Source organism: Typopeltis vanoorti, chromosome 10 (assembly GCF_054136105.1).
Source record: "Typopeltis vanoorti isolate ZY-2024b chromosome 10, IOZ_Tvanoo_1.0, whole genome shotgun sequence".
NCBI classification, from domain to species: domain Eukaryota; kingdom Metazoa; phylum Arthropoda; class Arachnida; order Uropygi; family Thelyphonidae; genus Typopeltis; species Typopeltis vanoorti.
The window spans coordinates 30,957,173-30,975,042 of NC_143558.1; the positions used below are offsets into that span (position 1 = coordinate 30,957,173).

The following is a 17,870-nucleotide window of genomic DNA, read 5'->3' on the forward strand; positions in this document are numbered from 1 at the left end:
ATTTCAGTTTTGACAAGCATATTCCCCTCAATTTTCCTAATGTACCCTCTCTAATTTTTTATTCTAAAGGTAGCATGGCATTTCTGCATATATTTACCATTCAGAGAGTGTATCAAAGCAAACATGCACAAACTAAAATCTCCTCCTCCTGATGTTTGGCTAAAATTTCAGTCTACAGATTCATTTGTTGTCTATTTTATTTTTTGTTTGATTTTTATGCCCCAAAGACATCACAGGTCATACTATGCCAGGCCACAGGTCACAACAGTATATGGTAATTGAATAGTAGGAAAAATCACAAACATTCATGTCCTTGGTGGGATTCAATTCTGCAACTTCTTAGCTGGAGAGTGTATATGCTAACAACATGGCCCACCAGACCGACCTGTTGTCTTTATCACTCCTCTAATGCCACCAATGATTTTGAACTTTCTTCTGGAGATTTTAATCTTCACAGTTTCAAATGGCCTTTTTTCTATAATTGCAGAGATCAAGCAGGTGAATTGATATCATCAATGATATTTCACAAAGTATTCACATGCCTAGAGTACCACATAATACTAACTTCTCTTCAAACATATTTTTGACCTCTTTTTCGCTAGTAACTCCTTTATAATACACTGTAGCTGTTGTTTTGTCTTAAATTTTGGCAATCAGATCATAATCTAGTTGACTTCTTCTCTCATGTAGCAACACTTATGCAGTCATTCTCTCACCCACATTATCTGGCATGATAAGAAAGTCAAGTGACATGATTTTCTTGACTTCTATGCTTCGTTTCCTTGATTATTGTTTTCAGTCTTCATCCAAACATTTGTATTGAGTTTATCACTGAAGCAATTTTTATTGGTTTAGCAACCTTGGTTCTTCAGGAAGTATGCCAAAGTTGTACAAGAGAAGAACTGAGCATATTGGAATTGGCTCTCATTGAAATTTCTGTATTGTCTAAAAGCAGGAACTTGTATTATAATTAAACGGCAGTCATAGCTTTCTTCTGTCTCTACTTCTATCACTTTTAGGCTATAAGAACATATAGACACGAGAAAGTTTAGTATTAATCTAAATAATCAAATATTTCAATCTGAAACTTGCAGTTGTCTTCAGTGTAACTGAATTCCAAAATAAAGAACAACAACAACAATGGATTTCATAAATGATAAATGAGGCGTGTGCTTGTGTCATAGTGAAGTATACTGCTCAAAACAATTAGGGGATAATTTGGTTTTCTTGTAAATTATAAAGTTATAAAAATAATTTACAAATATAACACATTTATTTTAAAATATTCTTAATATGCAACTGTGCACAAAATTATGTTAAGGCTTGTCGAAATGTGTCTTAACCGTTTAGCATGTGGGGGGTATAAAAGCATGGCTTGTTGCACTCACTTCCACATTGCATAATTATCACTTCAATTATAAACTTGTGTCACCTACCACCCATTATTTTGCTAAAAATGGCAGAGCAACATGAAATTCTGGAATCCATGGCTTGGAGAGCCATTGACTGATTAGAAGCTGGATAAATGCAGCAAGTTGTCGCTGAAGCATATTGTGTATTTCAAAGCTTAATTTCGAGACTTTGGAAGAGCTTTCTGGAGATGGGAAATGTTTGAAATAAGTTTATATGCTCAAAGACCAATAGTTTGCATTCCACTACAAATCACAAAAGAGCCGGAAGAATTTGGGCACAAGAACATCGAAACTGTACAAATGAGATTTGTGCTCGTGTACTTTTTAGTGACAAGTCCATGTTCAGTCTGCAACCAGATAACTGATGTATTGTGATATGGCTTGAAAGTGGAACAAGAAATAATCCACAATTTGTTCATGAAAGATCCCCAACATCATAGTGAGAGTTTGATGGTATGGGCTGGAATACTGATCTCTATTTTATCAGAAATGGTTCCTTAATAGCCCAAAGGTATCGCGATGAGATTTTGGAACCTATAGTTCGTCCATATGCTGCTGCAATCGGCCAAGAATTCATTTTTATGTATGACAATACTCGTCCACACCATGCAAATTTGGTACAAGAGTGGTTTGAGGAAGACGGTGAACGAATGGACTGGCCTGCCTGTTCACTGGATTGTAATCCAATCGAATATGCCTGGGATGCTTTAGGTAGGTGCATTTCTGCTCACTTGGTGCCACCACGATTGCTTCAAGAGCTCAAAATTGCTCTCACAGAAGAGCAGGGAAACATCCCACAAGAACTGTTTTATCATCTTATCCGGTCTCTGTAATCAAGATGTACTGCTGTTTTGACTGATAATGGAGACCATACACGCTATTAATAATTAACAAAACCGTTTTGGCTATTCTTGTTATAATTATTTCGTGTTAAAATGTATAATTTGTTAAATTTGTAATAAATATTGATTATTTAAACAATATCTCATCAATTACACCTATCGATAAGTAAGAAAGTACCCAATAGTTATAATTATTTGCAGAAATTTATAATTATCCGACAGAAACTAAAATATCCTCTAATTGTACAAGAAAAATTAATGCCTATACAAAAAATTACTATTTACCACTAATAAAGATAGGACTTTTCCAATTTTCGAAAGAGAAACACAGTTTTTATGAATCAAGTTTGAACAGTGTACTAGTGCTTCAGCACTCTCTCTGAAGAAGTGCTCAAATTTGAAATGGCATTTATATAAAAGGCAAGTCCTAGATCAGATGATTCTGTAGTCAATGTAGACTCCATGCTGAGCTCTGCACCAAACTTATGGGAGTTTTTAATAGAAGATGTGACTGATGCTCCAGCAGTCTCTTTTTGAATGGAATGTCCTGTTTCTCCAAAATATGATAAAAGACCATCACAAGGAACTTAGGAGGGAGAGAGAGAGGAGACTGCTTATTCTTGGTGGAAGGCAACACAGGGGTGAGTTTACTGACCAAAAGAAGGTAAGTACTAAGTTATAATTTTTCAGGATCCGTGAAATTGGTTCAGAGATTCCAGCAATGTAAAGGATAAGAACTCTACATGCAGGATCTGAGTTTTGGAGTTGAAGCCATTTTGCTGCATGATTCTCAGATAGTGTCCAGTTCTAGTTTAAGGCAATAGAGCTCAAAGCAAACATGCTCTATCAAGAAGCGTTGTAATGACACCAATTTTCTGAGAAGGATGATGAGCCAAGACATGTTGTGCTGGAATCTATAAGGCAAGCTACACCATTCTTGGGTGATAATAATCTATTGATTGTTATAACCCAAGAATTTCGCATAAAATCATTGAAAATTTCTCTCGGCATCCTACTAGGGAAGAAGTTTGAAGAACTCCTATTCGTTAAACAGGAATTTCTGGGCATGTAGCAAAGAAATGGAATAAATTTCAACTCATTTCTCCCTTCAACCAAATCCAAATCTGTAATATTTTACCTTCCAAAACACAGGCTCTCAACACTGTTGCTATTTGATGTTTACCAAGTTCCATGTTCCTGCAATTTGTTCTGTTTTGGTGAAATGGGACAACTGGTTAAAAAACATATTTTCAAAATAATACTGAGCCAACTTGCCATAGAATACAATGGGATAATACCAAACTACTGCCTAACAGAAATATAAATTTTAATATTTTTCAAAAAACCTGCCCCCCCCCCCCAAAGAAAAAGGAAAAAAACACTAGAAAATTTTCCAAAAATCTTTTCCTAATTAAAATTCATTTTTTAAAATTTATGTTGTCATGTTTTCTATTTCTATACTACTTATGAATTAGCGATCATTGTAGATGCTCAGTCATAGGTCGTATGTGGTGTGTAGTGTGTATTCTCAAATTGTCTACTTAACTTACCCCCCCCCCCTCCAAGATTAAATCCTGAGTAAGCTACTGTGTGGACTAACAGCCTTTCTTAACATCTTTCAAACAAATGGGTATACAAAAACTCTTACCAAATTCCTTAAATATATAAAAAAAAAAAAAAAAAAAAAAACAGTAAGTGCCTCCTCTTCTCTACAAAAAAGCAGATATCATATTCTTTTCTTATATTAAAAACATAACAGATAAATTAGTTCCCCTCTTGTAAAATACTGCAGGATTAGAACAGTTTGTGAACTACTTGCTGATGTGTTTGCTCACCTGAGACAGATTAAACAATGATATCATCTTGTTTCTCTCTCCTTCCCAGGTGTTTACAGTATATCTTCTCAATGTATATCTTCTAACAGATATGATAGATTATGGGGGGGGGGCAAAAAAAAGTATAAAACAATTTTATACTATACTGACAATGTAAAAGTGGATTAGTGAACTAAAAATTGGATAATCTGAAAGTGGATTAAATGAAGAATATTGCTTCACTATATTAAGGAAAGATAAAGTTTTAATATAAATAACATTTCAAACAACAGAGATTGTTCTTAAAAATGACTCAAGACTTACAAAACCCTGGAAACTCCATCAGGATTGATGGTTTAGTTTTGAAAAAATTTGGAAACACTCCCTTACTTCCCATTAGCTGGAAAATAATTATTGAAGATTGCCACATGGTGTGTATAACTTTAAAAACAAGCATATGAGTTTTTTGTTCTTTAGATCATTTTAGTCAATCTGTCTTTGTTAAAGGTGTTTATTTTCATTGTATCAGCTTGGGCTAGTGAAGTACTGTCAAGTAAATATTTAGTTCAGTTATTAAATTCATTTATTTCATTCTTTATTCTATTTCTTATGTTTTACAGTAAGCTGCCATAATTGACGTCTTAAGTTTTTTTTTTTAATGGTAATCATTAATGTCACTGACATGAATAATGAAACAGTATAATATAATTCATAAAATAATATCCATATTTTAAGTCTCTAATGCAACTTAAAGAATTATTTACAAGTTTGTGTTTGACAAATCATTCTCACTGGAAATATTCTGCATGTAGCAAAATTATGGAACAATCCACACTAAAAATAATTTATAGTAATTTCTTTATACAATACAATTAAATATATATACACATACACAAATTGAATTTATACAAAAATCCAAATAAATAGAACAATAACAAAAATAGTTGGCATGTGAATAAACTAAGAAAATATACATCAAATGTTCATTTTATAAGAATATAATTAATACATTAAAATATGCATTGAATATATTAAAATATACAATAAAACATATCAAGATATACATCAACATTCTTCATTTAATTGAGGAACAGAAATTAAAACTATATCACAAGTTCAGTTGTAATGACTTCTTTCAGCTAGACCGGTTAGGTGACTTGTTCTTATAAGACTTTTAAAGGCTTTCTTCTATATATATATATATAGATAAAAATAATTTATTCTTTTTAACATATGCAGCAGTGATTAGCACACATGTGAGCACACACACACACACACACACACACATATATATATATATATGATATAGACTATTTATTAACAGCATTTGCAACACATAAGTTAAAGAATACTGGAGTGGGGGGGGGGGGAGTAGCCTGCTGCTGAGAAAATTAAATTCGTCTCCCACCTAAATACCATCACAAACATTGCCCATATCAGGATTTGAGCCTAAAACTATTGACTAGAGTGGATATGCTAACCAGGCCAGCAACTAGAGTATGCGCACACACACACACACACAGAGAAAGAAAGAATTATGATATAGGGGAATGGCATCAAACAGCAGGATAAATCATATCTGGAGAAGGAGCAGATAGTAAGGAAAGGTTGGTGAGACCACAGAAGGGAGTATACACAGGCATAATTTATGGGTCTTTATGTGGATTAAAACCGAGAAATTATGTTTACTCTGAATAGAAGGCAATATATAGCTGAGGGCTTAGAAGCTATCTGGTATGAATTTGATAAGATAAATAAATGAATATCTCACAGAATGTTAGAATGTCTAATAGAATGTTGAATAAACCTGAAACACAGAACATAATGATGGCAAAATGTTTAGACAAACTGTTTCAACGAGTTTATTTTATTTTTTTTAAATCCCAATAAAGGAGTGATAGAAGAACTTATAGCACATTAGTGCCATGTGTGGGGTGCAGATGAGGATTGAGAATGAAGAAGTCTATGGAAATTTTACTTTAAGAGTTGGAGATTATAATTGTTGGAAAATGTTTTATGAGGAAGGCTATTCCAGAGGACACAGGTAGATGGAATAAATGAGAAAGCGGAGAAGTAGGTTCAACGTGTGTGCTGTTGCAGTGAAAAGGGATGTTGACCACCTGGTACTCTTGAACAAGCCCAGCAGAATGTGAAGGAATAATGGTTGCCAGCTCAGTAGAGCATTGACAATGCAGAAGAGACTCAGAGCTGAAACAGTTCATCTGTAACATTCAGAATGAAGGAAGTCTATAAGCAGAATTGCTCTCCTCTGGACAATATCAAGGATTTTTAGGGAGGATTTAAGTGCACCACCCCAAACATGTGAATAGTTTTCTATGGATGGGTGGAATTGGGATTTGAACATGGTTAGTAGCTTAATATGGATGGGTGGAATTGGGATTTGAACATGGTTAGTAGCTTAATGAGTGAAAAACAGTATCTTGAACAAAAAAGAATGCCTAGCTTTTTAGAGGCTAAGGAAGATATTAATGTGATTTGCTTATGCCAGGAGAAGATAGAAATATATTTCAGTCCAAGAAGTGAGAGAAAGAGATTTGATTCGGCCTAGTGATCTTTGTATTATTGATAGCAAGGGAAGGTGAGCTGAGATCCCTTTTATGACAGAATAGTAAGAGTGCATTCTGGTGGCAGAGAAAGTGACCATGTTATCATGCTCCACTACAAGATGGTATGGAGATCAGTGTTTAAGGCACTGGTTGTAAATGATCTTGAAGCTTGGGATGCCTGAGCACTACATGGTTCATTGAAAGAGTAGGATAAATGAAGTGTACTATCATCCAGGAGCGGTTTGTGCATAGGCACTGCAGAACTGCAGCACCCCTAATTTTTCTCAATATATAAATATATTTATTAATTTATTTATATTTGCTTGTAATATTTAATTTTATCATTAACAATCCTATACAATTCTCTTATTTTGTATAAAAAATAATAAAAATCCATCCTGTAGCACTTAGGAGGGCGAAGGATGCTAGCAGCACTGTGTTTACCACAGTGTCATATTGCTATGCGCGCAGATGCAAGCTATTATCGTAATGTGGTACTGTCCGTCGCACAGTTCCACTGTTGTTTATATGCAGTTGGCACCAATAGTAGAGTGTCCGTAGTGCTTGTTGTGTTTACTCCGTCTCTTTAAATATTTGGACAATTACAATTAAAGGAATTAATTGTAATGTCCAAAAAGGAATGGATTTTATTTTTAAGTAATTTTGAATTATACCAAACTGTATAATTTTATCGATAATAATAAACAATATTTTTTCATGAAACAAAAGAAGAATATATTTTATTTTTAAGTAATTTTGAATTATACCAAACTGTATAATTTTATCGATAATAAACAATATTTTTTCATGTTTAATTCTTTTTAAAATTTTTACCATAATTTTGATATTTTATCCAAACATGTATACACTGTACTTACAGTGTGTATGTATATTTTGAAAGTTGCAGCACCCACGATTTCAAGCCACGAGCCGCCACTGCTATCATCTGATAGAGGATCTTATTTATATGAGAAAGAGGGAGGGCAAGTTGATAGAACAGAGCCCTATGGTACTTCTGAATTGGTAGTGAAGCTCAAAGAACAAGTACCATTCATCATGACACACACAGAGCATGACCAGAGAGAAAACTAGCTATCCAGTTACAGAGGGTGGCAATATGTTTAATAGGCCTTGATGCCAAACATGATCAAAAGCTCTGGAAATGTCAAGAGCAACAGCACGTTTCTCTTCCATAGCACATGGAAAGTCCAGTGGTGAATGATGAAAGTTAAGAGATCAGTCATGGATCTAGATTGGCAGAGTGAAATGTACCCAAATCAAATGCAGATGATAAATAGGCAGACATAAGGGCTTCCCAACAGCGTATCACAATCAACAAACATGGGTAAATGTGGCGATCTTAGATCCCAAGCTGTGGGCGCAACTCTGTTTTAACAGTTTCGCATGTCATCCGCTTTAATTTAGTCGTTACACTTCATAGGGTGTGTTTCAGTGTGGTGCATTGCAATAAATGATGTATGTTCTCTGATAGCATTATTGTAGATTTTGTAAATATTAATTGATATTTTGCTTTTCTGCCTATTTAGTTAAAATGTCAGCATCAAGGGGGAAAAAAAGCAATTTCTTTAGAATATTGTACGTGTTGAAAGGGGTGAAAGAAAATCCAATGTAGCACATTCTTTAGGATTAGCACAATCAACTTTAACAACCATACTTAGTCAATCAGAAAAAATAAAACAGTCTGCTCAGAATTGTACAGATGTTACAGCAGCAAAATTAACTCACTTAAGATGTCCAATTTTAGAAAAAAATGGAGAAAATATTAAGTTTGTGGATAAATGACATGTCACAATGTCATATGCCTTTAACTCAAATGGTGAATCAAGAAAAATATTATTTTTGTTTAATCTTCTGAAATCTAAACAAACTGAAGAAATTGCAGAAAATTTTGTGGCTTCTCATGGTTGGTTTGAGAATTTTAAAAAACGGGACAGAATTCATAGTGTAAAATTATCAGAAGCTGCAATACAGATGTTGAAGCTGTGAATAAGTTTCCAGAAAAACTAAAGGAAATAATTGAATGTGAAAAATTTTCACCAAATTTGGTGTTCAATGTTGACAAAAGCAGTTTGTTCTGGAAATGGCTACCATCAAAAAAAGCTTCGTTTCTATTGAAAAAAAAATCAGCAGCTGGGTTCAAAGCCACCAAAGACCATTTAACATTACTCTTTGGATCAAATGCCTTTGGCGATTTTAAATTAAAATTGTTATCAGTTTACCATTCAGAAAATCTGAGGGAGTTAAAGGTAACATAAAAATGAATTTACTTGTAATATGGAAAGCTAATAGAAAAGCATGGATTACCAAGGAGTTATTTACTGATTGGTTTGTTAACCATTTTTGTAAAGAAGTGAAACGGTATTGCCAAAGAAATAATTTTGAAGAAAAAGCTCTTTTGTTGTTGGACAATGCTCCAGGACATCCTACTGATCTTAATACATTAGACACATGAATTCCTGTCAAAGTTGTCTTTCTTCCAGCAAACACAACTTCTCTGATTCAACTGATAGATCAGGGAGTAATAGCAACATTTAAAGCTATTACATTCTTATTATCTGCGTGGTACATTAAGCAATTTATTAATTGAACTAGAAGATAAAGAGCAAATGTCAATTAAAACTTTTTTGAAAAACTACACCATTAAAGACGCAATTGAAAACATTAATAGCTCTTGGAAAGAAGTCACTCAGAAATTCTTAAATGGAGTTTGGTGCAAATTATGGCCAGAAGTTGTACTAGAAGAAGAAAATAACATTCAAGAGATTAGAAATGAAGTTATCCAGATGGCTCAATCAATAGGTTTTGAAATGTTGACGAAGAGGATTTAAGAAATTTATTAAATGCAGAAGATGATGGTTTTTCAGTGGAAGATTTAGAAAAACTTATTAGCAACAAAGCCAAAGAAAATGAAGACAAAATTAAAGAAGTTCCTACCGAAAAAGTGTTAGCAACCAAAGATTTAAAAAGTGCTTGAATGACATTAAAAACGTTTTAAATTTTTTCAGTGAAAATTATCCTGATTTAGGAAGAAGTGTTATTGTTAAGCAATCAGTGTTAAATGCAATAAATTCATATAGGCAATTGTTAAATGAAAGAGATAAAAAGCATAAACAATCAACTTTAGATTCATATTTTAAAATGTCATGATTTTATCTTTGTTTGGTATGTAATATTGACTTTTTATTTAATAAAGCTTTTTTTTTTTTTTAAAAAAAAGTCTTTCATTTTCTTTGCGTATGAACGTATTCCTATTATGGCCATAGTATTTTTACCTCTGAGAATGAAGTTTCGCTTAACAAAGTAATTTCATGGAACGCATCCTCTTCGTTAATCGAGGCATACCTGTATATGGATTTTTAAAATACTTTTTTTATTAATCTTTCTTACACACAGATTGCAAAACCTATAGTATATGTGGACAGGAGATAATTAAGAAAAAGAAGGAAAGGTACATGTTTCCCAAACCTGGAAGTGGTAGTCCTTGGGGGAAAACAGTGCAAAGAGGGATGTTCCAAAAGACAGAGAGAGATGGAATGAAACAGAGGATAAGAAATAGGTTTGGTTAGTGTTGAAACTGGATTGTAAATGAATGCTGACTAGCAGTTTTAAAATGCCTTTATAGACTTAGAGGGCACTAGTAGAGTGTTACAAAACACTGCTCAACAGAATAGCATTCCATAAATATACCTACAGAGACATCATGTTTGGTCTCTGTCTAGAGATCAAACATTATATTTTTTCTAGCCCCTTCAAGCCTCCAATAAACAGGGTGGTGGTGGTCTCATATCAGACAATGAAAGCTACCTATTACCTAAAGACATTCAGAATCATTCAAACTAACAGTCTGTGGTCTGAAGATCTGAAGAGTGGCAATGCTATCTACTTGATCAACCAGATAGCACCAACATTTCAGGAAATGTTTTTGGTAGTACAACACCTTGAGTGTGAGAACTGTATTTTAAAGTTTGGTGGAATTGGGATTTATATATAGTTAGCAACTATACAAGAGAGAAGCAGCATATTGAACAGTAAAGCACATAGCATGGTATGGAGGCTAAACACATCTGTGACTGTGATGTGTTTGTGCCAAAAAATACTTCCTCTTGAGTTGAATTGCAGTGTAAGTCAGTTCAAAAAATGAGAATGGGAAATCAAATGTCAAAAAAACCAAAGTAAAAAAAAAAAAAAGTTAAAAAAATCAAAAACTCTAGCAAAATAACAGTCAGGAACTTCAGCCAGTGAAAGAAGGTCACCTGTGTGTAGGAAACAGTGTGGTGCTGTGCAGAAATTTGAACCCATCCACATGACACATACTGAATGACCAGAGTGAAAACTTGTCATTCAACTACAAAAGGTTGAAAGCAGACCATAGTTTAATAAGTAGGCCTCCATACTAGCCTATTCTAATCTTTCCACAGTTTGTATTCAAAGCTGTAAAATGTTAGGTAGTAGATCCCCAGTGTATTCAAGTGGCAGAATCCATACTGATGTTGATGACTTTCATTATTTATGAGAGAACTGAAGTGAAGAAGACAGTCTGATGGCTGACTTTTATTATTTACATTATTTTAAATCTTATACCATCAAAATGTGCTCTTAAGCTTCAAAGTTTGTAATGTAGAAGAATAACTTCCTTTTCTTACAAGTTAGTGTTCTCGTCAGCACTAATTATCTGATGTGATGCCTTGACCATCTTAACAATGTGGCTCTTAAACTTTAATCTCTGTCCACTATAAGGTCCAAGTCTGTAGCTTCACTCACTACCCACAGCAAATTCCCATTAATATAACACTCTCCTTGCAACATTAGTCAAAATGCAGAACCCTGCGCTTAGAAACATTACACTGACACATTAATATTTGTACAGAATTAGTATGTTCAAGTCAACCTTCAGAGATTCTATATCATGTCTTTTATTCCTCATCTCAACTGAGCATCATCAGCAAATAACTGAATGTCATCCTCTAAACTAGTGATACTCAAACTCTACTGGACCTAAAGTACTGATTTATGTATAGATGGAACTGAAAACAACAGAAAAGATAAAAAATTATAACAAGGAAATTTATGAAATACTCTTAAAACTATGCATACTTATTAGGCATATTTATTTAACTCCATCCCAGTCAGTATAATAAACCAAATGCCTTAGTGACAATCACTGCTCTAGACCATCCCTAATATCATTAAAATACAAGTTAAACAACAGAGGCTAAATTACTGTGGTTGTACCATGCTATAGATAGCAACAAAACCATGCTGTCCTCTACAGAGAAGCATAGTGCATCTACTTTCTTCGGATGCAATTTTTAATCTGCCTTTTCAATAACAAATAAGAAGTTAGCCTAGAAAATAAGAAGAGAATGATCATTATGAGTGATTTTAATTATTCTAGCACAGACTGGAATGAAGAGATGGCATCTGAAGCAAAGAGAATGAATTTCTTGAGTTCATGAAAAACAACTACATCAAACAGTATGTAACATAGAGCATGTAAGATCTTGGATTAAATGTTCTCATAAGATGCAAGACCTCAAAGACTCTCATCAGATGCAAACACGTGACCAGAAGTGAACACCTAGGTGATGGCCAACCACATGAGGACTTCTCTGAGGAAAAGATATATTCAGAACTTCAAAGGCTAGTGATTATGAAAGCTCAGGAGACAGCCTACAACTATATCTTGGAGGTTGATGGTGATCAACTGCATGAGGGCAAGCAAGGAAGAAGGCTCACTTGGTAATGATAGCAAAAGTGCAGTTTGTGCAGCAACTAGCTACTGAGCAATTACTATGAAAAAAATACAAAGGCGTTTTTCAATTCAGTCAGTAGAAGATAGCAATATTATAGAAGGGTGACATTTATTAGTGAAAATTGTGGAATGATAATGAAACTCGTATAGCAGAGTATAAAGTTCTTTTCGCTATACACTTTGGTATTAACTCTGTCTAGCTACTCACTGATGAAGCCTCAAAAAAGGCTGAAACCGGTCTGGGTAGTGACCTCACCACCATAATGTAATAACAGCATACATTTCCTAGGAAATGTGTTTTTACATTATGGTAAATACCTAAGAATAGTGATCAAAACTTTACCGACTTTGCTGCGAGATTTCCGGTATTGCACTACGTGCTGGGCCACTTGCATTTAGCGGACGCTTAGTGATCGCCGATACTTTATAGTTTACTATACTATATTCGGCAAGAAACTCTCTGATTCCATTCTTTGAGTTTCTTATTCGGTTTTAAAACAATGTGGGATTTAATATCCCCTTAATTTAAATAATGTTTTTGTTGCCGAAATGAAGCTTATTAGCTCTTTATATTTAAGTAACTTAATGGTTGCACCTGTTTGGAAACTCATATAGCAGAGTATAAAGTTCTTTTCGCTATACACTTTGGTATTAACTCGGTCTAGCTACTCACTGATGAAGCCTCAAAAAAGGCTGAAACCGGTCTGGGTAGTGACCTCACCACCATAATGTAATAACAGCATACATTTCCTAGGAAATGTGTTTTTACATTATGGTAAATACCTAAGAATAGTGATCAAAACTTTACCGACTTTGCTGCGAGATTTCCGGTATTGCACTACGTGCTGGGCCACTTGCATTTAGCGGACGCTTAGTGATCGCCGATACTTTATAGTTTACTATACTATATTCGGCAAGAAACTCTCTGATTCCAATCTTTGAGTTTCTTATTCGGTTTTAAAACAATGTGGGATTTAATATCCCCTTAATTTAAATAATGTTTTTGTTGCCGAAATGAAGCTTATTAGCTCTTTATATTTAAGTAAATTTCTTGGCATGTTTAATTTATAACACAAGGTTAACCCTATGTTATAAATTAAAGAATCCTGATTACACAACTGCAAGTCACCAATATGAAACAATAGTAGAGTAAACATTCAACTGCCATAATTCATTATCAGTGTCAACTACCAGAGGCTTATGGACAGGGCTTGAAAAATAAGATTGTCTATAATGAGTGAGAATTTTTAGTTGATGAGTTTAAAAAAATCAGAAGAGGGTTTTGTTTTAATCAATACTTTTATTTATGTAATGCTGGATTTCACTTTCAAATGCTTAGTTAGCAACACAAGTTTTATCTCATTCTTCCATATTTTCTAGTGTTAATAGGTCAGTTTGTATAATCCTACTTAGACTGGATAAAGCTACTGAGTAGTCTGTCATTGTTTTTAATTTTGTGCAGTTTCTTTTTAAAGATATTACAAATTCAAATTTCTGTGGTATTAAGCAAATGTATCAGCCAGATCAATAATGATGCTTTCATTTCACTTTGTTAATTATTATTATATATCAGACCTTCATGGAGTCAAAAGACTCGCATCTGGAAATCCACACCATCACGTAAAAAAAAAAAAATCAATGAACCATGCATTAACCTATCGCAAGTTTTGCACTTGCCACACTCTCGGGCAATGCACAACACTTGCCATTCAGTCTCTGTGCAAAGAGCCTGTTCCTCACTCCTTCCTCCTACTGCTTTCAGGGATGGCCTTGTGTTCTACCATTATATTCCCGTACTCTATGAAAATCTCCTCTACGTTAACTTGTTGTGAGGACTAAATTTTTTTTCTTGTTGGGTGATCAATGAGTGGAATGGATTATCAGTCTGTTGCAAGTGCTTTCATGGTCGATGCATTCAAGGAGGAGAGATAACAGATATTGTTTATTAAGTTATTAAGATCGTTTCTTAAAACGTTTCTTGCTGGCCTGGTTGGCCAAGTGGAAAATTCGACCCCACAGCCTGTTGGTTCTCCAGCCAAGAGGCTGTGGGTTCAAATCCTGCCATGGGAGTGGATGTTTGTGACCGTCCTACAAACTCTGTGTGGAAAAGGAATCTGCAACCCTACCACTTATTCTAGAAGAAGAAGACTTCACTGCCAGAATCCAGTGAGATATGGGAGTGCCCATATAGCATCTACGGACATCAAATATGAAATTTTTTCTTTAATCTTTATTAATTGATGCCTTAGCACTGATCATCAATTCACTTACAGAAGACATAATAACTTTCATATCAAAGCTGCTGCAAAAATTGAGGATTTTTGCTTTATCTCTGAGAACAGTGCTCAAGCCAGTGCAATCCATAATTTATCTTTTTGAGGAGAGCAACATTATACAGCTTATTACTCTTCCTATCCTTCTTCATCCTCAATTCATGATAAAAGTCCCAAATCTCTAAATTATGAAACACTTTTAAAACATTTATTAAAGTGAAAACATTTGTTTACTTCATATAAAAAACAATATAAATTTATTCTTTCTTAGAATTATATTTACTTTTACATTGATATAAAAACAAATACAGTGTTGAAAAAAGACAGAGAAACAAAATCTTACCTTCAGCATAATCATAAAAAGAAGGCAATTTAGTTACCACTCTTGCTGTTGCCACTGTGCATGGAAAAGCAGGAAAGTTATTTACTGTGTCAATGCAACACAGTGGGTATTTAGGTTCCAGATCAGCACAATTCAAAACTTCTGGAGAATGACATTTGCTCTGTTAAAATATACAGTGAACATTTCAGTTCTAATTTTCCTCACTGTATAATAATAATAATCATTCTTAATATTTTATATAAGCACTGTCATGACATCTAATTACTTATTGCACAAAGTCCACACTAACCTATATTTTATAATTATTATTATTCAGAGCTCCATGGAGTCAAAAGACTCATCGCAGGAGGTCTCTCCTTGGAAACACAAAATCACTCCTTAAACTCATTGACCATTCTCGCTCTCACCACTCTATCAGGCAATGCATTCCATGTTTCAACCACCCTCCTTGCAACGAAACCACTCCTCATCCCTCTTGCTCACAGCTTCCTTTCGAAATTCCAGGGATGGCCGCTTGTCATCACTCCTTCCTGATGTTCAACCAAGCAAAAGAACTCTCCAGTGTCAACCCTGTAATCACCTCTCAACAGTTTAAAAGTCTCAATCATATCACCTCTCCTTCTTCTATCTACCAAACTCTGCAATTCACATTCCCTCAGCCAATCCTCATAACTAACATTGTACAGTTTTCTGGAACCATCTTTGTATCTGCCTTTGTATCCTTTCCACAGTTATTTATCCCCTTCAAATCGTGGGGACCAAATCTGAGAACAACAGTCTAAGTGTGGTCTGATCACAGTCGTATACAACGGAATGGTAACTCTTATCTCTGCAGGTCAGCTCCCTTTTCATTATTGCAGCAATCCTCTGTGTTACCTTCACCACTTTTGCAATATGTCCTACGAATTTCAGGTTTCTATCAATCAAAACCCCAGATCTCTCATCTACCCCTACTTCCTCCAGTACAGCTCCTCCAATAGAGTATGCAGCGTCCCATCGATGTGTCCCAAACCTCAAGACCTTACATTTTGCTGCTTTAAACCAACACTTGCCCATCTGTCTAGCTTATTCAAATCCTCTTGCAGGGCTACCACATCTGCACTATTACTAATAAATCTTCCCAGCTTCACATCATCTGCAAACAAATGAATATCCCCCTGCAATCCACTGACAATGTCATTGATATAAAGGTCAAACAATATAGGTCCCAGTACTGAGCCCTGTGAGACCCCACTTGTAATCCTCTGCCTCCTTGAAACTGCCCCACCATACACAACTCTTTGATACCTATCGGACAGCTAATCCTGAATCCAGTTGACAAACCTGGCATCCAAGCTTATGTGCTGCAACTTAAACATCACCTTATGTGGCACCCTGTCAAATGCCTTCGCTAAATCCAAGGAAATGGCAGTATATGCCTTTCCCTCATCTACTGCTCTTGTAACTTTATTATAAAAGACTAGCATTCTTGTAGAAAGGCTTATACATTAGCAACACATGACTATTAAATTATTTAAGGAATTCACAACCTATACTGGAAGGCTAGCATGTTACTAAAATAAGAGCGCCCCTTAACAAACGCATGTCGACTCTCACAGATAATATCACCCTCATCTGCCCAATGCTGTATACGGTCCCTCACTACTTTCTCCAAGATCTTAACTACTGATGATATACAAACTGGCCTATAATTAGACACTTCCAGTCTGCTACCGCCCTTATGCAATGCCACTATCTTACCTTCTTTCCATTCCCTGGGCACCTTTCCCTAGCCAGACTTTCACTGAAAAGCCAGGTCAAAGGAGCTGTTAGTTCTTTAGCACATTCTCTCAAAAAAGTTCATCATCATCAAATTTCTGACAGGTACCCTCGAGGGGTGTACAGGATATGATAGTACTACATGAAAAATTTACATCATTACTAACTTCCTATCTACAATTTTCCTCCAAATCAGTCTGTTACTTGTCAAGACTCCAACATTATCAGATCTTATTATTATTACGGGCAACTCCAGGGAGTCATTAGACTCATCGCGGGAGGCCCCAAATCATATTCATCACAACTATTCGACATTCATACAGTATCTATCATACCTCGCCTTAAACTCATTCACTACCACAGACTCTGGGAGCGCATTCCACTCATTCGCCACTCTAAAAGTAAAGAACCCAGCTCTAACACCTTTACAAACCACACTTTTGCCCAGTTTCCATGGATGTCCCCTAGTCCTCCCACAACCAGACCTGTTCTCAAAAATATCTTCTGAATTAATTTTATAGTAACCCTTCAGTAATTTGAATGTCTCAATCACATCTCCCCCTCCTCTGCCTATCAACCAATTTTTGCAACCCACAAATCCTCAACCTGTTCTCATAAAGTTCATTCCACAGACCTGCTATCATCTTGGTCACTCGCCTCTGGATCTTCTCCACCTCCTCCCCATCAAGAAGAAACCTAGGTGATCAAATCTGGGCACAGTAGTCGAGATGGGATCTTATCAAGGCTCGATACAGAGGAACAATAACCTGCTTGTCAACATATTCTTCAGCAACCAAGTGATTTGATGAGCTGATTTGGCCATTTTGCAATGTGCCCCTAAACTTCAACTCCTTATCAACCAACACTCCTAAATCTCGTGCCTCATCAATTTCCTAGAGTACAGTTCCACCAATGTAGTAATCTGCTGCTAATCTTTTCACCCCAAAATGTATAACCTTACATTTTGCCTCATTAAATTGACATCCATTCACCTTAGCCCAGACCTCCAATCTATCCAAATCATCTTGCAAAATTTTGACGTCATCTGCATTCACTATTGCCCTACCCAACTTTGCATCATCCACAAA

At 35.2% G+C, this 17,870-nt stretch overlaps 1 protein-coding gene across 6 annotated transcripts in view; it reads right to left on the minus strand.

The window, feature by feature from the left end:
* Window positions 1-4,628: 4,628 nt before the first annotated feature.
* The window catches only part of LOC150102306 (uncharacterized), a 263,333-nt gene continuing 250,091 nt past the window's right edge, over window positions 4,629-17,870 (minus strand). For all 6 annotated transcript variants that reach the window (XM_090399073.1, XM_090399072.1, XM_090399068.1 and 3 more), the window contains 2 exons: window positions 15,025-15,184; window positions 4,629-5,256 (listed from right to left, as the gene is read on the minus strand). In XM_090399073.1, the coding sequence (XP_090255199.1) occupies window positions 5,243-5,256; window positions 15,025-15,184 (174 nt within the window). In that variant the 3' untranslated portion in view covers window positions 4,629-5,242. The remainder of the gene's footprint in view (window positions 5,257-15,024; window positions 15,185-17,870) is intronic.